This window comes from Antechinus flavipes, chromosome 2, assembly GCF_016432865.1.
Source record: "Antechinus flavipes isolate AdamAnt ecotype Samford, QLD, Australia chromosome 2, AdamAnt_v2, whole genome shotgun sequence".
Taxonomy (NCBI): Eukaryota; Metazoa; Chordata; class Mammalia; order Dasyuromorphia; family Dasyuridae; genus Antechinus; species Antechinus flavipes.
In genome coordinates this window covers 146,378,661-146,404,602 of record NC_067399.1, presented here as the reverse complement: position 1 = coordinate 146,404,602, position 25,942 = coordinate 146,378,661, and the positions used below count along the sequence as shown (strand labels likewise).

Genomic DNA, 25,942 nt, shown 5'->3' with positions numbered 1-25,942 from the left:
CTAAAGAACTAGAATCTTCTGTCTGGAATGAGTCAAGTGCTTACCTACTTTTTTTCCTTTGGTATCTTTTCTCAAGTGTTTCTCATATGAGAAAATGTATAAAAAGCACATTGCAAATTTTAACCCACTACATAAATGTCAATCAATATTTTTTCCCTAACTTCTTCCTTTATTCTAATACCAAATTTCTACTTTTTTCACCATTTTTCTGAGAGATGCACCATGTGTCCCATATTTGCCAACAATTCCAACTTTCTTAGTACATTAAGCCATGCTGCCATCTGCAAGTTAGCTCAGCCATTGGCACCCACAGGCCCAGTTTAGTTCCACTAATATCATCTGGTGCCAGAGGGGTTCTCTGATCTCTTATATCATTCAAAGATTTTCTCAATGATAAACTTTCTCTGGTCTCATTGGGGTTGGACCTGGCAGAGAGACAGGGTGTTCTTCTTAGGACTTCGTGTTTCAGAAGAAAGAAGCAGGTTTCATCTGTTTCTAAGTTATCACCTCCTTTTCTCCCATCTTCCAGATATCTGAAAATTGCCTTAGAACCACAATGAGACTTACCGGAGAGAGGGATGGGATAGTAGAAGTGGCAGCAGCCCAGCTAATGCTGGTATATATGTGTGGAGAGACTGGGATCTGGATTGATGGTAGTGCCTGAGAGAAGAAAAAAAATTAAAATGGATATTATTATAATCAAGCTAAATATATGTAATAAATAAATCTAGTAAAGGCTAGATCTTGAGAAGTTTTTTTAAAAAGTTATTTCCAACTAATTTTCATTTTATAAGCAATGTAGAGATACAAGACCTGACACAATAATGTTATTAAAAAATAATAGAATTGAAAATGCTCTAGGAAGGAGCCAAGATGGGGGAGTAAAGGTAGGAATTTATCCAAACTCTCTCCCAACCACTGCAAAAAATGATAGAATTTATGTATCTGAACATACCACCAAGGTCCACCAACCTCATCATCACTACTGCCATCTCCTGCGTCTATATCTCTTTAGGAATAACTAAGTACCTTTCACCCAGCAGCCTTGGAAGGTGGAGATTCTTAAAGGATGACTTCCATTTAGAGGAAAAGAACCTGAAGCTTGAGGGACAAAAGAACTAGTCTGAAGTCATATACACATTTACATCTGCTGGCTGCAGGGCCAATGGACTTTTAACTGGACAGACACATTGAGAAGGAGGGAAGGAGTTATTAAGCGCCTACCATGTACCAGGCACTGTGCTAAACCCTTTACAATTATCTCATTTTATCGTCTTAACAAACTCTGTGAAGTAGGTGCCAGGATTATCCCCATTTTATAGTTGATGAAACTGAGACAGATACAAGTTAGGTGATTTCCCACAGCTACTAAGAGTAGGAGATCATATTTGAATTCAGATCTTATCTAGCCCTTATCCACCAGACCACACTGACCCAGCAGTGGTTCGATCCAGGTCCCTGCTCAAAACATCCTGCTCACAGCTCCTCTTTGCAAAGTGTCTTCAGAAGCAGTTTACACCCACATGAAAATATGAGTTCTTTGGGAATCAGGGATTGTTTCCTTTATTTTATTTGCATCCTTAGTGCCTGGTACACAGCTGGTGCTTAATAAAGCCCTACTGACTGACAGATAAGAAAAATCAGTCTCAATCTCATCAACAGTCTCTAAAGAACATCACTCATCTTAGTCATCAAATTTGGCTCCAATGACTTTAGGTGGTTTTCAAAAAGCAAAACCATTTTTAAAACACAAATGTTTAATAAGACTAAAGCCATTCAAAAGAATTGCGTTTGGCTCCAAAGGCAATTTCCAAAACCTAGTTCCAAAAATAGTATAAATAATGGCAGCATCTTTGAAACAAGTACATAGCCCCTCAGGTAATTATAATGTTCATTTGTATGTCTACATCCTATATTTTTTAAAACCAGTCACATGACTTTATAGTAGCTAATACTTCTATTTTATAAAAATATACATTACAAATATTTGGATTAGAAGTTTGATTAATGGATTAAACCTTAAGCTATTTAGATTCTAGATCAGAGTGCCCAAATATTAATCAAGTCTGCAGGTGCCAATGACTACCATGTGTACCCAGGATCACTCAAGGCAACCCAAAATCAGTCCAAGCCTATGTTTCCCCATACCTGGTATGCATGGTCAGCCTGAATGTGCCAAAAAGATCCAGGGGCTGACTTGCTGAGAGCACCAGTGGGCAAGTAAGGTTCCAAGACAGGGTGTTCCAGGACTAGCGACTCGGCCTGGGGCAGAGGCGGTGGTATGATGGCAAGGGGTGGGTTGGTCAGACTCTGGACGGGAACTGTCTCAGCTGTCGGAGTCGCAACCGCCACAGCAGCAGCTTCCTCCTTCATCTGCACCTCTGTGTAGTAGAAATCCTCTTCCCTTTTCCACTGGTCAGAGTCCACACTGTCCCTTTTGGAAGAAGGAAAGGGAGGTCTCATAAGGATTCAGTTAAGAGAGCAGACATCCACACTTTGGGAAAGTCAGAGTAGTCTGCCAGGAAGATGGAGGCAGAGGAGTAAGTAAAAGGAGAAACTCAATAGGCTTCCAAGGGGAAGGGGGGAAATATCCCAAACTGGCAATATAAAGGATGTCTATGGGTTCTATATTTATTCCAAAGGTGGAAGGATCTCCCTTAGGAAGAAACTAGCCATCTTCACTTTCAATTTCCTAACCCCACAATACCATGGGAACTCAGGTGTGAATGGGAAGTAATTTGCACGGAGGTTACAGAGCAAATCAGGGATAGAACCAAAGGAAAAACAGAACTCTTCTCTCTCACCTAATGCCATTGTTCTAGACCAGTGGTTCTCAAAGTATGGTCTAGAGAATCCTGGGGATCTCTGAAACCCTTTTAGAGGGTCTACAAATTCAAAAATAGTTTTTATTTCCAATATGGTAAATGTCTATAAATATAATCCAGGTAAACAAAAACTCTTTGGAGAGATCCTCAATAATTTTTAATAGGATAAAGATACTGAAAACAAAAGTTTGAGAACCACTGTTTTAGATTATTCATCAAGTCAGCAAGCACACTGGGCACTGAACTAAGTAAAAATAGCCTCTACTACTCTCAAGGAATTTATAGAATAATCAAAGAACTATTTCCCCTGATACTAAAAAATACTGTAGTCTTCATCTGATTTCCTATTAAAGAACTGCCACTGAGTCAGTATTTCTTCTTCAGAAGAAATCCTCTTCTTGAGTCAGTATTTCTTTCTTTAAGAATTGTGAGTGGGTTTCCACCATGATGAGAAGCTCTACTGAGCCTGGCTCGGATTTATAGGAAAATAGTTTCTCCTGGTCTAAAAGTGCCAAAATTAATAGTCTCAGTTTTCCTCAGGAAGAGCCAGCAAAGAACCCAATTATTGGGCCTTAACTAGCTTGTGTTAGGAGATATCAAATCTCCTCTCTCTTCCCCCACTCAGAAAGTGGGACCATTAAAATAAGTTAATTCAGCAAGGAAAGGAAAAGATATCCATGGGTGGCCCTTGGCAACACAAATAATACAGACATTCATTCAGCAAATTTCCTTTTTTTTTTCCCATTGGGAATGAAGGAAATAGTTTCTGACAGTCTCTAAGAAGAGGCACCAGAAACCAAGAGGAGCATGTGCTGGGAACGAGAGAAGAAGAAGGCAGATGTGCCAACTTCTCAAAAGCATCCTGGGGCTGAAGGCTATAGAAAAACTATAGGAAAGAGAAGGAACACCTGAAAGATGAGGCCTAAGTTAAGGCCTTTTGCCTGACCCTTGACTTACCCCAGGTGGAGGGTCTTGACATGCCTCTTGATACCCACAATGGAGCGCAGGACTTTGCCACAATTTGGCCACAGACACTTATACATCACCTTCACAGAGTTCTGGAGAGAAAAGAAATCCTAGGCATTAGGGAACACTTCTTTTTCTTTATAATCCCTTTCCCACCTAAGAGACAGTGCAGTAAGATGCTGCTTCATCTGTCCATTTTCAAGACTGGGGTCTGCTTGCTGAAAAGCTTGGGCCCTGGGCCACAGACATGTCCTAGAGGTTTGTGTGATGGTTGGTGCAAAGAGAAAAAAATAAATATGAGAAATCTCTATGTAGGGGTATGAGCAATAACGCAGAGATTAGAGTGAAAACTACAAATCAATCATCAGCTCCTTTTTAGACACTGGGAATAAAAAATAAAAAAGCAATCCATCTTTGTCTTTAAAAGCATTAGTCTAAAAATACAACAGGGACATCAGAGCTTTGAGAAGAGGATAATGAAGGTCCTAAGAAGGCTATAAGATTAAGGAAACTGGCATTAAAGCAAAAGGGGACAAAATGTTTTGCATGATTTCATATGTGTAACTGATAATACACTTCTTGCTTTCTCAATGGGTTGGGGAGGAATGAAAGGCGAGAAGGAGAGAATTTGGGCCAGCTAGATGGCACAGTGAAGAGAGCACTGGCTCTGGAGTCAGAAGGAATTGAATTCAAATTTGGCCTCAGACACCTAACACTTACTAGCTGTGTGACTCCAATTGCCTTGCCAAAATAAAAATAAATTTAAAAAAAAGTTTGAAGCAGGAGAGAAAAATGAAAAATAAAAATTGTAAAGTTAAACACACACACAAATTACACACTCCCCCAGTACCTTTCTCTTGCGTGGGGCTGGCTCATCCATCAGGAAAGGATCCGGGTCTGTCTCGAAGCCATTGTCCGCTTTTGGTGAGCCAAAGGCCTCGCTTGAATATTTGGGGCTTGCTTGAGGATGGGGAGGAGATGGAGTGGAGATCCCACTGCCCCCACTCCAGTGCCCACTGGTGGTGCTGCTGCCACTATCTGACACATCTCCACTCTCCTTCCATGGGTCACAAGCTGTTCGGGATGCTGTGCAGAAAAGAAAGAGAAGATAAGAGCCCCAAAAGGCTGTAGGCATGGTCACCCCATAGAATACCTGGGATTTGGCACATGTCTCCATGCCAACTGGAAACAGCTTACTCTTTTCCACATGTACATATTTATCCCAAACAATAAAACCCCAAACACTGGGTGACAGAGATAAAATGACTATGAATTCTAGCCTGGAAGTCTGGGTTTCTAGATCTCATTCCTGTTTATGATATTGGCTAACTGGATCTTCTAGGAGGTGACTTATCTTTCTGAGTCCCAAAAAAGTTGGAAGAGATCTTCACAGGCCCCTAAGGGTAAATATAAGGATGAATGAGAGCAGAATTAAAATACAGAGGAATAACACTTGGGAAAGGCATTACATAAACATCTTTCCCACCTGAGAAAGGATGGAAACATCAAGTTATCTTGTTTACAACCAGGTTTCTTGAAAAGAATGATCATAAATATTTTCAAAATATAAAAGTATCTTACCAAGGGCTAATGGTTTACAAGCAATTCAAATTCTTATCACAGTCAAGACAAATATCATTATTTTTATTATTCATAATAATAATAATAATTACTAACATTTCTACAATGCTTTAAATTTTTCAGTATTTCACATTTATCTCATTTGATCCTCACAACAACCCTACAAGACAAATTCTGTAGTCATTATTATTCCCAGTTTATATATAAAGAAAAAAAAAAGATTCCCAGATCCCAAGTTGAAACCCTTGCAAACTTCTAGCAACATGGAAGACTTGATAGTTGATAATTCAAAGTTTAAAGATATCAATCAACAAGCATTTATTAAATGCTTACCAATATGTCAGAGGCTAGGATCACAAAGCAAAAATGAAGTCCTCTCTGTCCCTAAACAATTATAACCTATTAAGGGAAAACCTACATACACATATAAGAAGATACAAAATCCATGCAAAAGTAGACATAGGCAATTTCAGAGAGGCTTCAGGAAAAATCTCAAACAGCTGATTAGTTAACAGTTGGCTATTACTATACAAGCCAAGTTCTATGGGTATCAAAGAATGGAGGGCACCAAAAGCAAATAGGCAGAAGAGGGAAAGGAGAGAATAAATAGATCTTAGTTCCAAACTCAGTTATGAGACAATGCCGTTGACTTAGCTGCGTTTTATATTCTAAGGGCTGGCTTTAAATTGTTAAAGTAAGACAGCTTTAAAGATTCTTCAAAAGACAGAAGTTGTAACCTAGGTTAAGTGCTACTGTGGGTTCTGATTCTGATCAACAAAAAAGAAAGGGTTAAGGGAGAAGACATAAATGTGAAAACAAACAAAAATAAACCTTCCACCGGAGAATTCTACATTGATCTGAAAGCTGTCCTTATGAAAAAGTATTCATGAGCAAACTGAAAAGGCTCTGTCTTATAGGATATAGCACCTGAAGAACCACTGGTAAGTGGGAGAAATCTTGTTACTGCTCCCAGCAGAAACAGATGGAGCACCCCACCTCTAAGACATTTAGAAGCAGCTGTGTCTAAAGCCAACATGGCTGACAAGGTGTACTGTCTCCTCAGGGTGCATATCCAAAACATGGCAAAGGCCTTGCCAATATTTCTCAAATCCGCCAAACGCTACCTGCCTCCTCTAATTCTTGTAAGAAAAAACTATCATCAGAAAAATGTGTAAAAATGACCTTTGGTTACTTTTTTTTTAGTTTGTGTTTGTACCTGAAAAATAGTAAGAATTTAATAAATGACTGCCTCCTTCCCTCCTTCCTTCAAAGTCCTACATAAAGAATCAGAAAGATTTAGGGAAGCAGGTGGTATTTTTACCTCTTCAAGCCAAAGGTCATAATTGAAAAAGAAAGAATGATATGGGAAGTGAACAGCTGATTATATAAATGGTGTCAAAGAGTATTTGGTCTAAGATCCCATAATGGCTCCTGATAAAGAATGAAATACAGTTCATCAATACTGGGAATAACATATTTAGCAAAAGATTTAATAACTTGATCAAGATGACTTTAAGATAAACTTTGAAACACAAAGAGAAGAGGGAGAAAAATGCCCAAATAAACTGTTCCAAATAATACTATAAACACGTGATAAAGAACAAAGCAACTTAGTCAATGTAGCACCAAATAAATTTCAAGCAAAAACACAAGGAAGTTACTTGGGCTAAATAGATATCATCTCTGATTTGTACACGCTAATACAGAGTTTAGACAACAAAACAAAAAATAGAAGTACAAGGTAATAATGATATCATTAAATGATAGAAAAGTGGAGAAAATATTTTGTTTAAAATATGTATTTATATAGGAATAAGATTGCATTGTATCTAAATAAAGCATAGACAGACTTGATAAAGGAAGCGTGACAGGAGACATTAGATGGTCTACTGTGGCAGGGTGAAAGGGACATTGCCCTCCAGAATCAGATTCAAGTCTCACTTTAGATGCTTAATATCTATGGGACCTTAGGCAAAATACAACCTCTCTGGACCCCCTTTTCTTCATCTGGAGTTTGAACTAGAATGACTTCTGCAGTTCCTTCTAGCTCTAATGCTATGATAACATTGTGTGAAAATGTTGTTGGACTGTTCAGACACAGAAAACATAAGTGACACTTTGCTAATGCAGATTATAAAATTGGCCAAGTGATAACATACGGCAGCCAAAAAGGACTTTAACTCTCCGATATCTTCTGGAAATCAAATTGTGTTCCAAGCAGAATATCTGGGAGATTAATGACTTCCCATTCTGGGAGATGAAAGTAACAATAAAGATGAAGTAAAAATGAAAACTATTATTGTTCTGGATTTAGTCTGGACTAACAATAAAGAACTGTCAGGTAATATGGAAGAGATAGGAAATTAAGAAAAAAGTGACATGTCCCATGGAGATAGTAACATAGAACAAACAATGAAGACCAGCACTGTAGGGGAAGACTACCCCATGCTATCTCAGATGATCTCCCCTGGGAAAGTTTTGGGATTGTAAAATTTTTCTGTATTCCATTCTCTACTACTCAGAGACAGTGGAAGAATGCAGGTATTCACCAGTCTTTATACACAGTGCCAATGTGTAGATTGCATCTTCAGTTTTTATAATCACTCCTGCCTGTTTCTTGTTGAGGGGTAAATCCAATTTCTCTCAAATGCTTGGCTCAGGATAATTTATAGCATTGCAATAAGTAGATCATGTGTCTGAAAAGCTTAGACAATGACTTATTTTTCAAATAAGGCAGGAAATAAGAATCTTACAGTTACCCAATGTTCTGTAAGATAAAATAGGAAAGACCTCTTATCAACTCTTCTATTGCCATTAAAATTACGTCAGACCTCCTCACAGTGGATTTCAAAGCATACTGTCACGACATTTGTGGTAGCAACACATTCCTGCCTTTATCCCACTTTTTTGTCCCATATACCGAATATAGTTTCCTACTTAAGGCTTCCCTCAAATCCCACCCCTTGCAAGAAAATTGCAGGCTAAGTAAATGAGTCATGTTTCCAAATTGTTAGACCTTGAAACTAGCACAACCCATTGCATTACAGGAGTTCCAAAGCAGCTCAAATATTGATTCCTGGTTTAAGTCAAATATCAGGAAGCATGCACAGAGTTTAATCCTGATGGGGACCATCAGGAAAAATTCAGGAAACACAGAAAGCATCTGGTTCAAGAATCAGGGATAAAAATAAAAGGAGGTCAAGATGTGAGCAAACTTTGATCCCAAATCTTCCATATATACTTGTTCTTTCCAACTGTCTACACTTGAATTAACTCTATATACACTTGAAGTTTTAAAGGGGACAAATAAAGTGTTTTTTTAATAGGTGAAAAATAAAAAACCAAAAAGTAATTTCTGCTTATATTATGTAGATAACATATACATGTCATGTCACCTTAGCAGGTTTTTTAAAAACCAGGACTAAATATGTATATATTCTTTTTATCATCAGTACAGTATCAAAACTCTGTAAATGAACAAATAAGCCTTTTTTTTGAGTCAGAGTTAAGTGACTTGCCCAGGTCCTCCTGGGCAATAATAAGAAGCCAGATTTAAATTCTGGTCCTCCTGAATCCAGGGCTGCTGCTCTATCTTCTGTGCTGCCTATGTGCCCTTGAATAAGCAGTTACTAAAGTAAGTACTATGTGCTAAGTACTGAAAATCTGTTAAAAAAAAAAAATGGATGTTACTTTTATGTGCTTATAACACATAAAATTGTTTTCTAGATAATTTCTATTGCCACTAACTTTACAGTAATCCTTACCGTCTTTACCTATACAAAAATCAATGCTCACGTAGCAATCCTGAAGAAAAAAGCCAAGAAGAACTTTCAGAACTTAAGGAATACTCTTAAATAGAACCCAGTTTTGGAAGGTTGGCAAATTATATATTGCTTTATATAATAAATGCATTTCAGGAAAATTAGCCATTAAATAAATGCCATTTGCCCATTTATTCCAATGATAATCAGCTATCTTTTCTGATTTTAAAATAGTTAATTCCTAAAGAGAACCTGAAAACATTTCAAAGAAAGAGATAAGATGGTGACTGGAACTGGCCAGTTGGAGTACAAGAGCAGAGTACAATGAATTGGTAGGACTTGATGTCTTTATAACCATCTACTTTCCCTTATTTTTTATTATGTTTATTATGTATGTGTTATATATGGTATATACTTATTTTATCATTTATATATTTATATTGTATTTATATAATATGATAACAGTATGTAATATTTATATCATAATATCTACTACATTTTTCTTTCTATTTCTATATTATAGCATATATGCTTACATATGTGAATGCATATCCTCCATTCTTACAAGTTCAGAACTTTGGCTACATTCTTCCTCTTGTTGAAGTAGTTAAGATGTGTTTACAGAACCAATAAAACACATTCTACTGACTTAATTATATACATCAACTTATTCCTTGATATTAAGAAAGAATAAAATTCTTGAATGTCAGACTTATTTAAGTAACTGATAAGTTAATCAATTATATAAATATAAGGAGTTTATACAGTCACTTTTCTTACAAAAAATGTCATGTTGCCCCACAAAACTCAGAATAATTGGCAATTAAATTAGACTGACTGTTCCAGTAAGTAAAGTTGTTCCCTGGGAGTAAGTTTCAGGCCAGCCTTACAATTTAATTTAAAACCTTCAGGCCCACACAACAAATCTGATCAAACTACTAATATTCACCAACCATTCCCCATAATTATGGCAATGGCATGTTTCAAATAGTACCAAAAGCATTCAGAAAGAGAACCAAATCAATTTGCTGTGAGGTCATATTTTTACTTTCTATTAAAATATTTTTTTGCCCATACCTGGACTGATTTTAGGCTTAAATTAATTTCTTTTGGGGTTAGGCCCTGCAGGAATGTCCTGGTTTACAAGGCTGAATTAAGACACTTGGAGAGGGATATGAACATTTGGAGGCCACATACACTATTTTCCTAGTAAACCAAATATCCCTCTGCTGGCTTATTTCAAGTTTCCCACCTTAAGTGCCTCACTTACTCCCATGGAAGAACTTACTCATCTGGCCAGTGAGACTCTGTCCAGTGCTCTCATTCATCTTCAAAATGCTCCAGGATCCTCCTCCCCAGGTGAGCAAACTGAGGAAAGAGAAGGGAGGAACTAACACAGGATCACTCAGAAAAGCATGAGGTGGAATGTGACTGCAAATAGAATTCAAGAATCCTGATGTCCAGGCCAGTGTTCCTTGCATATGGCGGCTAAAAAAAAAAGTTAAATTTAAGGGGCCCCCTCCAAAATCAGATCCCCAATCAGTCCTTTTCTTGAGTGGGATTGGTGGGAAGACTCACCAGGTAAATTGCACTCAATGCCAGGAGGACTTTGCACTACTGGGCTGCAAGACAATGTAGTCAGGACCATGGCTGCCATCATCTCATCCATCTCCACTGCATCTGACTTCCTGAATTCAAAGACAGAGAGGAGGAAGGGGGTGTAATAAAGATTAAGATGGTTCCAAAGAGCTCCACAATCCTCCTGATGACTGTTTGCATGTGTATTATCCACTCTGGAGATAACTGCAATCCTACAATTCTAGGATACATTCTGCAACGTTATTGGTTACTCAAGAAATAAGACCAAAATCAATGAAGAAAAGAAGGGAACAACTATTTATTAAACTTCTACTTTGTGCCAGGCACTGTGCTATACACTTCATAAATATTTCAGAACAAGCCTCGCAGGTAGACACTATTGTTTCCTCATTTTACAGATGAGAAAACTGAGGTTCATTCTATTCACAATGGTTCCTGGTTGTCCCTAACATGTAACATGTTTTGCACAAGACATGTACAGCACACCGATCAGATTTCTTTCTTTTCACAACTTTTTCACAACTCATGTTGTGAGTTTTATTGCTAGTGTAAGTAGACAAGTACAAACTTCAGACCAATCCCAAATGACCTGCTGGAGTCAAGGCCCATAAACTCACATTAAATCAACAAGGTAACCTCAAGAGGCTAGTACTGCAAGTATTATTGCCATTTTACAGACGTTGAAACTGAGGCTTAGGCTGGTAAAGTGAATGGATCATGGTTACATAACTAATAAAGGTCACAGGCAGAATCTGAATGTAGGTCTTCTGGAATCCCAGTTTAATCTTTCTATTACATGATACACAGTGATTTATTCAGAGACAAAAATGATGAAAAAGAAAAGATGATGGCAAAGAAGCCTATTGAAACTTTTAAATATTCAAATCATTCTCCCACCTCTTTTTGAGGAGGGGCAGGTTTTGCTCTATACTTCCACACAAAAGGACATAACTAAAACAAACTAGGTTTATCCCTTCAAGAAACCAACCAAATTATCAATTGTGAATGTCAACAGGACCTATTTCTTAAGATAATAGTCCCACAAACTAAAGAAATTTTAAGATCTTTAAATAAAAATTCCCTAAACCAAATTTCAACGATCAAATTCTTTCACACTGATAAAATCTTTAAAATTCTTTCAAAAATAATAATAACAATAATAAATAATAATAAATTGTTTGAGAATAAAATTATAGCTATGAGTTAAACTTGAAATTACCAAAAGAAAAGGTTGAGACAATTTTGAAATAAACTTCTGGACAGCATTCCAGAATTCCAATATTTGATAAGAGATCCACCTTAAATTTCATTCCACCAAAAAATAATAATTTATGGTATGAAGCTAACATTAACACCTTGTTACATAATTTAAAATTTTCTTTCATTATGACATGGAAGAAAAACAGATTACCAGCCATGCTACCTCATCTCAAGCCCCCCACAGACACAACACCTAGGATTTTATGCCTATATGTTTATGTTATGACTAACAGTATCCCTTATCTCTATCTCCAGTTTGATCCTGCCACCATCATGCAGGAGAGCAAGCAACTCCATTAGAGATGTTTCAAGACCATAAGAAATGTCTCAGCTAACATGGCAGTCCCCAAACCACAGATACTTAAAACCTGAAAAAGAAAGTTCTCACCCCCTAAATCCTTGGCACTATTAAATGGTTCAATATCAGAAATTACTATGATCTTCTTAATCAAAATGACATTCAAAAAGATTATTTTCTATATTAATCTTCTCCCTTCTTTACACCCTAGTCAAACTAGATCACTTGCCATCTGGAACACAGGATCTTACCACAGCTTTGTTTCTGAGTCTTCCAAACTCCCAGGCATTTCCATCTGTCCTGACACTATTCCCCCTTCTCCCCCCAATAAAAACCACTGCCTCCTAAGACTCTATTAGAACATGAGTTCAATTTTCCATTTATATCCCCAGTAGTGAGCACAGTGACTTGCAGAGTTAAGCACTTAAATGCTTCTTTATTCATTTACTTATATCTACTGAATGAGAAGCTATAAGCCTCAGAATCCAGGAAACCTTGGATTTAAGTCCTATTTCTGATACATCCTAGCTAACTCTGGATCAATAATAGCTTAACTAACCTCTCAATGCCCAAGGAAATTGTAAGTTATACATGAACTGACAATATGGGTGAATGAATATTTCCATACTGGGACACTTTCTAGACAAATTTCTAGACACACACAAAAAAAAAAATTTACTAAATATTAGTCCACATATAGTGCTTTGTAGATCTGAACACAAAAATATTTGTCCCCAAATTTAAGTCCCATACATCATATCATTTTCTGCTGCCTGGTCAAAAGGTTTGTAAAATTTTGCTTTAGAAAAGACTATGAGCAAGTTTTTCCTCTTTCACTCACACCAGGAATGATAAATAACAGTGTACAAGGTTAAATGATAGGCAAAAGTAACAGGAATGTGTTATATAAAGTAGTAAACAATATGTCTTTTATTTGCTAACACCCAGGCACATCAAACTGTTTTAATAGCATCTGAAGCAACAAGAGACTGAGCTGCCATTTAGCACAATAGAATCCTGGATTCAGAATTGAAAGGGAAGGCTATCTAACCCAATCCCCTCATTTTTCAGTTAGGGAAACTGAAGCCCACAGAGACTAAATGATTTGGGGTGAAGGTCATACAAGTAGATAGTGTCAGAATTGGGATTTGAACTCAGGATATCTATCCTCAGAGCCAGTGCTCTTTCTACCATATTGCTTCTCAGAGAAAATCCCTCAAATATTTAATTTCATAGGAATTTGATGAATTTGATGAAAATTCATCTTATGAATTTGATGAAAAGAAGTTACAAACTAGAGGGAAAGAGAATAAGCATCTACATAGCACTTACTGTGTTCCAGACCCTATGGTAAAGTGCTTTATGAATAATATCTCATTTAGCCCTCACAACAACCTTGCAAGTGTTATTATTTACCCAATTTTACAATTGAGGAATCTGAATCAAACAGAGGTAACTTGCCCAGGATCACACAACTAGTAAGTGTCTCAGACTGGATTTGAATTCAGGTCTGATTCCAGGTCTGGCCCTCTCTCCACTGAGCCATCTGGCCACCACTATGACTATGAAGCAGCAGGCAATAAAACCATCACAAATACCACCTAATGCCAAATTATAAACTGAATATTAAGAGCTGAAGAAAACAAGGTGATGAGAATGCATTTTACAAACCAGCCACTGCTAACAATACAGAGGGATGGGATAAGCCTCTGCTGTCAATCTACCCAATATATCCATCCCAAAGAAAGAAAGGTTCCTTAATTTGTTTAACTTTGATAGATCAATTTATACTATAATATGTGGCAACTAAAAATGGAAATCTTTTGGAGTTCTGGGAGAAAAAAATTATACCACCGAACCTAAAGTTAAGTTGTTGTTCAGTTATTTCAGTCATGTCCAATTCTTTGTGACCCAATGCATTTCCTGGCAAAGATACTGGAGTGATTTGCTATTTCCTTCTCCAGCTCATTTTATAGATGAGATAACTGAAGCAAATAGAGTTGAGTGACTTACTCAGTCACATAACTAGTAAGTGTCTGAGGTTGCATTTGAACTCAGTGCTTCCATTCTCCAGACCCAGCATTCTACCTACTGCACCACTTAGCTGCCTTAAAGCAAAGAACCAAGTGGCCATTCTATGATGCTTAGGATCATCTATATCACCAAATTCCCTTCTACTAAGACAAAAAACCAATGGCCAATTATAGGTGAGAAAGAACCTAGAGGAAGGGTGAATATCGCCCTCCTCTCAGAGAAGGCTGTGATAAAGCACTTGCTTATTTAGCCCTCTTTACAGTGAGGTGAGCATCCCAGGGCAGCAATATGTCACTAGGAACAAAAGACTGGACCTGGAGCAAGAAAGACCTGAATTCAAACCCTGCCACAGCAGACACTTACCAGCTCAGGGACCCTGAACAAGTCATTCAGGTTCTTTCAATCTCACTTTCCTCAGCTATAAAATTAGGATAACAATAGTTACCCATTTCATAGAGTTAATAAAACTCTAATGAGATAAAATACATAAAGCACTTTGAAAATCTAAGGGCTGTATACTTGTTATATATCCTTGTTAGCTATTATTATTAGCTGATAGAGAAAGAGCTCAAAATCAAAATTCCCTCAAATTAAATCTGGGTGAGGGAGAGAGAGCCTCGAGCCAGGGTCCCATCCCTAAAACTTGGGGCACACAGCCCACAGCCAAGGGGCTGGCTAAAGGGACCCCCTTAAATCTTTGTCATCCTAACCAGAATTCTTCTCATTCAGCATCCCCATGACATACACAGCTACCCACACATGCAGGGACGCAGGTCCTTCCCATACAAACCTCTTTGGGACATCAATATTCCGAGAGACAGATCTGTACACTGTAGTAGGAGCTGTCTGTTCCATGGCTGGGGGCGGCCCAGATCCCTTCAGCTCCGGCAGCCATACCTCCTCCGATTTGCAGCAGATTTGCAATTTCTGGTCCAGCAGCAGAACAGTCACCTTATCCTCTGCCCAGCTATGCTGCTCCACTAATCCCATACACTCCTGGCCCTCATGCCACACGCAGACCTGGGGGAGAGAACAAGGGAAACCCACCGTCAGTCCTGTAGGTTTCTTCCTGGGGTTCTAATACCCCCTCAAGTTCAGGTGTCCAGATCCACCTGCTGCCTCCCCATGCTCACACCTTTTCCCTTAGCCAGGGGTCCCCACCTGCAGGGCCCACACTAAACACCCTGCATTTCTTCTTGCCTCAAGAAAAACCACATAAAAGTTCTAAGTCAAGGCAAAGAAATGGCTCCCTCATAAAGGTTCTTCACAAAAACATGTGTTTTATTGATGCTCTTTAAGAAAAACAACAACAATAATGCCTCCTTATCAGTTCCCAACAACTCTTTTCTGGCCTTCCTTCTTGTACCTAATAGAAGAATTCTTCTTCAAAACAAAGAAACATAGATAAGTCATGTTATTCCATACCTATAGCCTACCAACTCTCCCTTTAGATGACAGAGAGAGGATTGAATGGAGATATCTTCCCAGCACTTTTAAACTTCACAAATCACTTTGTAAGTATTAATTCCACCTGACACTCCTAAGAACTTGTGAGGTAATCAGTGTAGAAATTATCTCCATTTTACAGAGAGGGAAATGGAGACTAATGAAAATGAAGCCCTTATTTAAGGCAGTGACCAGTAGAGGAATTATCTCCATTTTACAGAGAGGGAAATGTAGACTCATGAAAATTAAGCCTTTAGTTAAGGCAGTTGTTACTGCCAGAGGCGGGATCTGAATGCTGTCCGACCCACACTCCTGAACCAATACTCTGTCCTACACAACACACTCTCTCTAATATCTGACAACATTCCCAGGCTGAGATGATGTACTTGGTTCTGACTTGACAAAAGGCCTTTGATTTCTACTCTAGGTCTGCTCCTGGGGGACAGGGGAAAACTAACCTCTAATCTATATTGCTAATCTCATTCAGCCCTCGAGTCTCACCTGCTGCTGTCCATGATTCTTGAATGACTAGAGATTGATCCCAAACTACCTCTTTAAAACAAACAAGCTTCAAGACCAAATGGCTCCTTGAGTCTAAAGAGTCATTTGCTCTTCCCTTCCCCACTTCCTCAAAAAGAGTACACAGCATTGGAGGATCCAAGCACTCTGACAGCACAAAAGAGAGAAGGCACACAGCCAATCACTTATTTCAAGATGCATTAACATAAAAAACTTCCACCACATCCAACCCTACCCATAACTCAAAAGAAGAGGAAGGAAAAGTCATAATATATGAGAGGAAGCAGAAGTTTCTACATGTACCCAAAGCCTCCAAGGCATGGTCAAAGAGAGACTTTATAAAGTAAAGTTGGGTTTTGTGATCTATATCATGAGAACAATGACTGTCATTCACCACCATCACAGCTTCCAACATCACAGCACCTAGATTCTTTGTATCTATCCATAAACAGCCTACAGCTAACTATCCACAATGAGTCAGTATTCCTCTTACCCCTAATGTTAAAAGTTCATTTGGTACACATTCCAGGGAGGGAAAAAAAAGCATTAAAGAAAACAATGGTATCTAGTTTTTAAAGGTTTGCTGGCTCCTATACCAATGTATATGCCATCTAGTCTTTACAAATATTTAAGACAAATATCATTCATTTCATTAGTATCTGGGAAGACTCTGGGACAGTCTAAGACATACCAATAACTCAGTTCAGTGGACTTTGGAAGCACTTCATTCAACAGAGAGGCAGGAGGTATGATGGATTGTAATATGGTGTACCCACAGGCAGCAGAAGGTCTGTAGTACAAATATCCAGACTTAAGTTCTAAAATTTCTCTCTTAGGGGATACAAGAAAATAGGTACAGGAATGAACTGTTGGCAGAGTTATGAAATGGTTCAATTATTTTGGAGAACAATTATTAACTAGGTCCAAAGTGCTATCAAATTAAGCATACCCTTTGACCAGCAATACCACTACTAAGTCTATATCCCAAAGAGATCCAAAAACAAAAAAGGAAAAGGATCCATATGTACAAAAATATTTGTAGTAGCTCTTTTTGTGGTAGCAAAGAATTGGAAATTGAGGGGATGCCATCAATTGGGGAATGGCTGAGCAAGTGGTAGTATATATTTGTGGTGGAATATTATTGTACTATAAGAAATGAGGGGGATGGTTTCAGAATAACTTGGGAAAACTTATATGAACTGATACATAGTGAAATGTGGAGAATCAAAAGATCACTGTATACAGTAAAGAAAGTGTGCTTCTCTTATGACAAATGTAGGAGAGATCAGAAATGAGTGGTTTGAGAGGAAAAACAGCATCCATGACTCCTCTCCCTATATTCAATCTTATCCCCAAACTGAGAGTAAAGATTCTGAGCATTCCAACTCCAAGCCTAAGGAGACAGAACCACACTTCCACCCATACTGTTCTCTGACTTACCTTTTGCCCTGGCTGAAATACCACTTGCTGTAGACCTGGAACACCAGGAGCCATGAGGATCTCCTTAGAATGTTCCTGGCAATGGTTGTCCTTGTAGGCAGGGAAGGGTTGGGGGGCAACCACCCCAACCAGCTCAGCATGGGAACCTGAGGGTTGTACTGCTGCTGCTAAGCCCTCTCCAGAAGCATTGGGGACAGACACTCGGGCTCCCAAGAGGGATCGCTTGCCAAGGCGCCGTGACAATACACTTGCCATTCTGCCTCCTGTACTGGAAAGAAAAATGAGAAGAGAAATAATTGAAACTATGTCCAGCAACCAAAAAGGCATCAGGGTCTAAGATTCCAAGAAGGAATTTGAGCCTTTCATGTATTGCTTAGATTTGAAAAATAAGGATGTGTTTTTCTCTTTGTCCTAATAAACTCAGCTTCTTAAACTGGTTTGCCACCATATATAGGGTCTAAATATGAGGACTGTATAATTATTTTTATTATCAGTAAATATTTGATTTGTATACCTATTTTATATACCTACATATTTAGGGACAAGTACAAATTTCTCAGGCAAAAAGAGGTCATGAGTGGAAAAAATTTAAGAAGCCCTGCTCAAAAGCATTCAGAAGAAACTCAAAATTTATGACTATAATAAACATGCTGTTCATTTTTCATCCTTCTAATATCCTAGTTTCTTTAAATATAAATCAAAGAATACAATATACCTAACCCACCTCAGTTCAGTTCCGTTATCAAAGAGAAAACTAATTTATTGATCATTTTTGTAAAAAGTTTTCAAAAGCTTTTTCCCAAAACTAATGACAGCTATTTTATTGTACCTTCTTTTAATGGGCTCCTTGTAAGTTTTAACTTATTTATCTAGGCAATTCTCCAAAAACTATACAAGAAAAAGAATAATCGCCATAATATAACAAGCAAATAGTAGTCCAATATTTGAAAATCTACCATCGAGGGCAACTAAGTAACACAGTGGAAAGAATCATCTTCTTGAGTTCAAATCTAGACTTAAGATACATACTATCTATGTGAGCCTGGGTAAGTCACTTAACTCTGTTTGCCTCTGTTAGCTCATTTGTAAAATGAGCTGCAGAAGGAAATGGCAAACCATTTCAATATCTCTGCCAAGAAAATTCCAAATAGAGTTATGAAGAACAGGGCACGACTGAAACAATGCAACAATAATGAAGAGAAATCCACTGCCTCCTGAGAGCCCCTACAAATCCAGACAACACTAATTTTCAGTAATTTTTGGTGCTGATGTCAAGTCTAAATCTGACTCTTTGGCACCTTCCATACATTACTCCTGGTTCTACCTCAAGGATTAAACAGAAAAAGTATAACCTCTCTTCTACAGGACACAGTACCTCCCCACTCCTTCCCAAGTTCTTCAAGTGATTCTCTTATCACATGGTCTCAAAATCCTCCAGTTTATCAGTGTCCATTCTATCCATGTCCATCAGCATGATGCCTAAATTTAAACAAATATTCCAGATGTAGTCTGACCAAGGGAGAATAGAGACGAACTTTTCTACCTCATTCCTGGAAGTTAATACTTTCTTTACTCAGCCTAAGATCACAATAGTTTTTCAGCTGCCACATCACACTGTCTGCAATCCACACTTCCAGACCTTTCACAGACAAATTGCTTCCTTACCACAGCTCCTCCATCTAGTTCCCTAGAAGATGATTTCTGAACCTAAATGTAAGACTTTACACTTATCCCTATTGGTTTCATTTTATTAGATTCAGCTCAATGTGCTCTGGCCAATCAAGATATTTTGGGATCCTGACTCTGTCATCTACTTGTGTCGGCTGTCCCCTCAGCCTTGTTTTTTGACAAGAATAATCATCTATGCTTTTATCACTGATTGAAATAAACGGGAGATGGGCAGATAAATGAAATAAATAAATTAAAATGCCAAGCAGCACAGAGCCAAACAGATTCTTGGCAAGATCTAGAGCCACCTTGCCAAATTATTAATGGCTGCTTGTTTAGAGTCTGGACATTTGACTAGTTCCAAACCCAACTAATTATGTAATATCATATAAGTCAACATAACTCTATTTCTTCTAAAAGGAGAGCATGAAGTTCTTTATTAACTGTTTTCTGGATAAATTTTATCTACAAGATTTTCCTGAGCTTACTAGTGTAAAAAGTCTCCAAAGAAAATTAAGACTAATTTATCATGAAACCACCCTAGCTTTTTGTAATCACTGCTTCCTTTTCTAGATATTCACTAACCACCTCTTTAGTGATTTATGTTTGATTCTTCCTAAAAACAGAAATCAATCTCACTGACTTAGCATTTGCATTCTTCCCTTTTTGAAAATCAGGACATTCTACCCTTCCCTAGTGCCACAGTATCTCCTGATACCAATCATATCTGCTGGTTTAAACAGTTCCTCTGAACTAGGCAATTCAAATTCATCTGATTATCTTCTTACTTAACTTGGGCAACAGTCTCCCTATAAACCATTTTTGTTCTCCCTCATTTCTAGAGGAAAACTTTAGCAGTAAAAAAATAAATAAACAAACAGAAACCTAGTGAGAACAATACCTGTCCAATGTGACCCAAGGCCAGAAGAATGAGAAGCAGCAAGTTTTCCAAAGCTGTCATGCTTCCTCCATCACTCACACTATTAGACTTCCCATCGAGACCTCCCTGTCCCTGTCTGCACCTGGGACCAGATTTTGATAGATGAGCTTCAACCTTCTCTTTCTCCCAATGAAGCCTCTATACCACTTCTCTGCCTTCCACACATCATGCCAACCAGGTGTGTCCTGGAGCCAGCCTTTACCTGCCCAAGCAGCTTATTAAATCGTCAATGTAAGCACTTACATCTCTAGCAAATGATCAAGTTATTAAACTTCCAATGCAAGCAGCATTTATACCTCTGGCAAATGAGCAGGTTGTAAAATTTTCAGTGTGACCATTTACGACTTGGAAATTGGCAAATACTATAAATCAGGGTTTGATATATTGTTCTGTTGATTTAAGTAATGGAGAAAATATTAACGATGGTGATTAAACTGACACTTTCCCCCCCAGAGAACCAGTCAGTCATTAAACATTTACCAGCACAGATTGGTTACCTCTTCTATACCTTTCAGCTGCCCTTTATGAATTGTCTTCTCTCATTAGAATAGGAGCTCTTGAGAACAAGTACCATTTCACTTGCTTGTATTTGTATCTCTAGTGCTTAGCACAGTGGCTGGCAGAGAGAGCACTTGTGAAGTGCTTACATAATCTAAGAATGGTTCTCACTGAATCACAGGTTCTTTTCATACCTACCTGAACTTTCTCAGTTTTCATTATTATTTTATCATCCATATCAAACTCCCTAATTGTGGGCACACCCCAGCCTCTGTCCAGCGCCCTCTCTTCTGATTCTCTGGTTGATCCCCTCATGCTCCAAGATTCAAGGGTTCTCTCTCCTAGAAGTCTACATGTGGCCAAGCACTAATCTCTTTCAAAGGGTCAGTCCCACATTACCAAAGGCCTACTACACATTTCAAACTGGATGTCCTAGAGACTTCTCAAACTCAACATGTCTGAAACAAAATTCATTCTCTTTCCCCAAAATGTCATCTCTATTGCAAACTTGCACATTTCTGTCACCGGCACACCACCACTTCAGGATGTGAAAGGTTCCCATTCCTAGAGTAATCCTCCACACCTCACAAACCTACACAATGTGTCCAAGCAGTTACTCAGCATCACTCAAGGCTACCTCCATAATACATCTCACATTCATCCCCTTCTTTCTATTCACAACTGTCACATTAGTCCAAGTTTTCATCACTTCTTACTTGGACTATTTCAATAGCCTCCTAATTGGTTTCAGATCTCTCCTGTCCAATCCCTCCTCAAAACAGCAGCTGAAATGATTTTTCTAAAGCCCAAGCTTAACACAACAGCTCCCTCTAGATCAAATAAAAATTCCTGTTTGAAAATTTAAGCATTTTACACGTTCTAACCTACCTTTCTAGCATCATGTTATTCCCCCACACATACACATACAATTTAGTCCAATAAGTTGGTCTTGCTGTTTCTTTTGTAGAAGATTCTACCTCCTACCTCCATGTTTTCAGAACAACCATTTCCATGTCAGGTATTCATTCTCTCTTCACCCCTACTTATTAGAATCCCTAATTTTGTTCAAAGTTCCCCTCCAATGAGGCCTTTTCATATCCTTCCTGCTGCTAGTGCCATCTTACCTTGTTTCCTTTATTTAACTTTACATATCACCAAAAGAAAGTAAGCACTGTGAGGGTAAAGATTATTCTATTTTTGTCTTTGTACTGCCAGTGTTCAGTATGCTGCCTGCCTCATACTGTTTGTTGATTCATTTAGCCCAAGGGTAAGGAATCTTTTTTTCTGCCAAGGGCCATTTGGATATTTATTACATCATTCACAGTCCATACAAAATTATCAGTTTAAAAACTCAAGCAGTGGGAGGTTGTTATATCTAGCTTTCAGCTCATCATGGCCTGCCATTGCCAGTCCCCAACCCAATCTCTCTACTTTCAAGAGCCTATCATATCTCCTGAACAGATGAAATTAATTCTACAAATTCCTTCAATAATACATATTCATGTTTAAAAATGTCATTGTATGATGGACAGAATCAGCTACACTCAAAGAAAGAACACTGGGAAATGAATGTGGACTGCTTGCATTTTTTTTCTTCCCAGATTATTACCTTTTGAATCTGATTTTTCTTGTGCATATACTGTACACATATGGATCTGTACACATATACTGTATTTAAGATATACTTTAACATGTTTAACATGTATGAGACTGCCTGCCATCTAGGGGAGGGGGTGGAGGGAGAGAAGGGAAAAGTTGGAACAGAAGTGAGTACAAGGGACAATATTGAAAAATTATCCATGCATATGTTCTGTCAATAAAAAGCTATAATAATTTTAAAAAGAATCCCTTCCCTAGAGGCAGCTAAAGGCACAGTGGCTGGAGAGCTGGTTTTGGAATCAAGAAGGACCTGAATTCAAATATGACCTCAAACATTTACTAGCTGTGTGGTACTGATCAAATCACTTAATCCTAATTACTTCCAAAAAAGAGAATCCCTTCACTACGACCACTTAATAAAACTCTAATTTCTCTGAAAAAAATTAAAATGTCATTGTAAAGAAATTCTTCCAAGTCCAGAGCCAACCCTACCAGGCAATCTATATAATAAATTCAGTTTTATTCAGAGTAGTTGGGGGATTTCAATAAAGAAAATATATCCTAATTAATACAGTTACTATATCTGTGCTGCACATGAGTCACCAATATGCAAACGTGATCATAGGTTTAGAGCTAGAAGAAACACTGGAAGCTATGTAGTCTAGCTCCTTACTTTGCTGATGAGAAACTGAAGCCCAGAGAGATTAAAATACAATACAAATATAATTATAACTTTTTCCTCAAAAAAGAAATTCTTCCTTTCATCTAACCTATATCCCTCACACTAAAGTTTAATCCAATTCTATTCTCAGTTGAGATGAACATTTGGTCACTAGCCTGGGTATGGTAAGCTCTCATTAGAATAATCCTTCAGATCCCTGAAAAGTATAATTAAATATTCTCATTCTTATCTTCTCCAAGCTGAATAAACAGCCCTTTTTTCTCTCAAGTCTTATTTTTCAAGCCCTTAGTCATTTGTGTAGTGTCTTCTCTGAAAATTATCCAAATATCCCAGGTTCCCCTTTGGCTGCAAAATTCTAAAACAGTATTATGTTTTAAATAATGTCAGTATTGTGTAAAATAAAGAGATTACCTCACGGTTCCTACAGCCTGACTGGTTTAATTTTTATATTCCAATATCAGACTTAATTTTGGGATTAACACACAATGTGGCGCTTCTATATCATGATCAGAAGATCACTTTGACCAAAAGCTCTTTTTCTGCCATTTTAATACAAGAATGATTATTCTTCCATCTTATATTTGTTCAGCTTCAAAAATTACCCCAAGAAACACTTTAATGAGTGTTTCTGATGTTGAGACTTGCTCCCTACCATCTCTCCTTTATAAAAAAAATCTTGGAGAAGTCAAGCACCTAAAAAACAAGCCCACATCATAAATCTGTTATGATGGTAATTAAACTGACTTTCCCCCCAAAAGAGTAAAAGACAGGGACTCAAAGTTATCAAATGAGCATGAGTTTAGTTCTGACATTCCAGTACCCAAATATATCCCACTGGCTTGTATAAGCCTCATATATCTCTTTTTAATACTCTTGCTCCACAAGAAGTAAGATTTTATTGATTTAATGCTTTGAAATTGGAATCAAGATGATTCAAGCTCAAATTTCATTTCATGGACTTATTAGCTATAGCTATGTTGTGGGATCCACAACATGTTAAGCTTCAATTTCCTCATCTGTCAAATGGAGACAACAATAGCCCCTCATGAAGATCAACAGAAATAATGTCTATAAGGAGCTTTGCAAATCTTACATATTTCAGTAAAGAGATTTGGGTAAGAAATGATCAAGAAGGTCTGAGTTCAACACCTAATCCTGGTGCCACCTCAAAGAATCCCAGCTCCAGCACCATTTTTTCCATGAAGTCTCTCTTGATCCTACAGGCACTTGGTGACAGGATGGATAAAGTATGGGGTCTGGAGTCAAAGTCCTACCTAAGATTTAAATCTAATCACAGACGCTTTTGTGCTGTAGGGCTCTGGGCAAATCATCACTTAGTCTCTTTCTGCCTCAATTTATTCAAATGTAAGACTGGGATGATAATAATAGCACCTACTTCCTATGGTTGAAATGAAGATTAAATGAGACATTTTTAAAGTGGTTGATATAGTGCTAATTATAGTAAGCACAATATAAATGTTTATTTCCCCTCAATTGCTAGCACCCTCCCTCCTTTCCAGACTACTTTGTATTTAACTATTTTGTATAAATTTCTGTTTATTCATTTTATATTTATGCTGCATATGTTTTTATATGCTCTCATTTGTCTTACTCATTAGAGTGTATGATCTTTGTGAGCAGAGATTGTTTCACTTTTGGATTTGTATTCACAGTTCCTAGCATTTAACAAAAACATATTGCCTCACTGATTAAATGTGGGCTCTCTTGTTGAGCTTCAGTAACATGTAAAGCTGTAACAGACAGACTATAATCTGAGTTAGTAAAAGGAGTACTCAAACTGGCAAAAATCACTGGTCTGTGACATAAACTAACCTGTGAATCCTTCAGTCCTAGGATGTTAGTTCTTTGGGTGAAGAACCTAAGATCTCAAAATCTTTAAGAACAGAGTACAAACTCTAGTAGGTCCCAAAATAAAAAAGACATCAAGTATATGCCCAATGATGGATTATTGGCCTTTTGCCAAAAGACCAGCCTTGCTTGGTGCAAAGAAGCCTATTAGCAGAAGCCACTAGATGATGAATTTTTTTTTGACCACAGCAACTTGTGAAACTACTTGCAAAGAACAAAGAAGGTTATCAAAATTGTCACAGATGAAATCAAAGATCCCCAAAGTACTAAAGTACCAGAATAAGTAGTAACAATTGGACTTGTCAGAAACAGATAGAGAAAGAACCTGACTTCAAATTCTTTCAGGTACTTATTAACTCTTGCTAAGTGACAAGTCACTTAACATGTTTTGGCCTCAGTCTTCCCATGTATAAAACGAGAGGGGAATTGAACTAGACAACATTTAAGAACTTTTACAACAACAGATTTGTGATCCCTAAAACATACAACAGTCTCTACTATATAACAGGCATATATTCTACCACTGAGGCATCGTCGAATTGCCCATTGTGACTTCATATATCTGATTGCAAGACTTTCTCTACCTTTCACTGTTAAAATTCTAAAATGAAAATGTAGTTACTGCTGTAACATATTATTATAGGATTATGCTATAATATACAGTTTACTTGGTTCCTATTTCCTCACTAACCTCCCTTAACTTATCTGGCTTCAGCATCCATTCCTTTCTGAAACTGTTGCCTTGAAAGCTATTAATAACTTCCTTTTTGTCAAATCCAATAGTATTTTTTCAGTTCCGGTCTTCTTTGATATCACAGGCATCTGACAGTTTACCACCTCACTCTTCAAACTATCTCTTTTCTTAACTTTTGAAATTATATGCTATCTTTGGGTTATTCCTCCTCTCTGAACTAAGATATAAATTAATAGAATATGACCTTCTTAAAGATAAGAACT

General features: G+C 37.7%; 1 protein-coding gene across 2 annotated transcripts in view; it reads right to left on the bottom strand.

Moving 5' to 3' along the window:
* Positions 1-25,942, bottom strand: part of ZNF395 (zinc finger protein 395) — a 93,175-nt gene that overhangs the window by 5,473 nt on the left and 61,760 nt on the right. For both annotated transcript variants that reach the window (XM_051975747.1, XM_051975748.1), the window contains 7 exons: positions 17,730-17,997; positions 15,115-15,344; positions 10,712-10,821; positions 4,642-4,877; positions 3,783-3,883; positions 2,149-2,434; positions 568-660 (listed from right to left, as the gene is read on the bottom strand). In XM_051975747.1, the coding sequence (XP_051831707.1) occupies positions 568-660; positions 2,149-2,434; positions 3,783-3,883; positions 4,642-4,877; positions 10,712-10,821; positions 15,115-15,344; positions 17,730-17,984 (1,311 nt within the window). In that variant the 5' untranslated portion in view covers positions 17,985-17,997. The remainder of the gene's footprint in view (positions 1-567; positions 661-2,148; positions 2,435-3,782; positions 3,884-4,641; positions 4,878-10,711; positions 10,822-15,114; positions 15,345-17,729; positions 17,998-25,942) is intronic.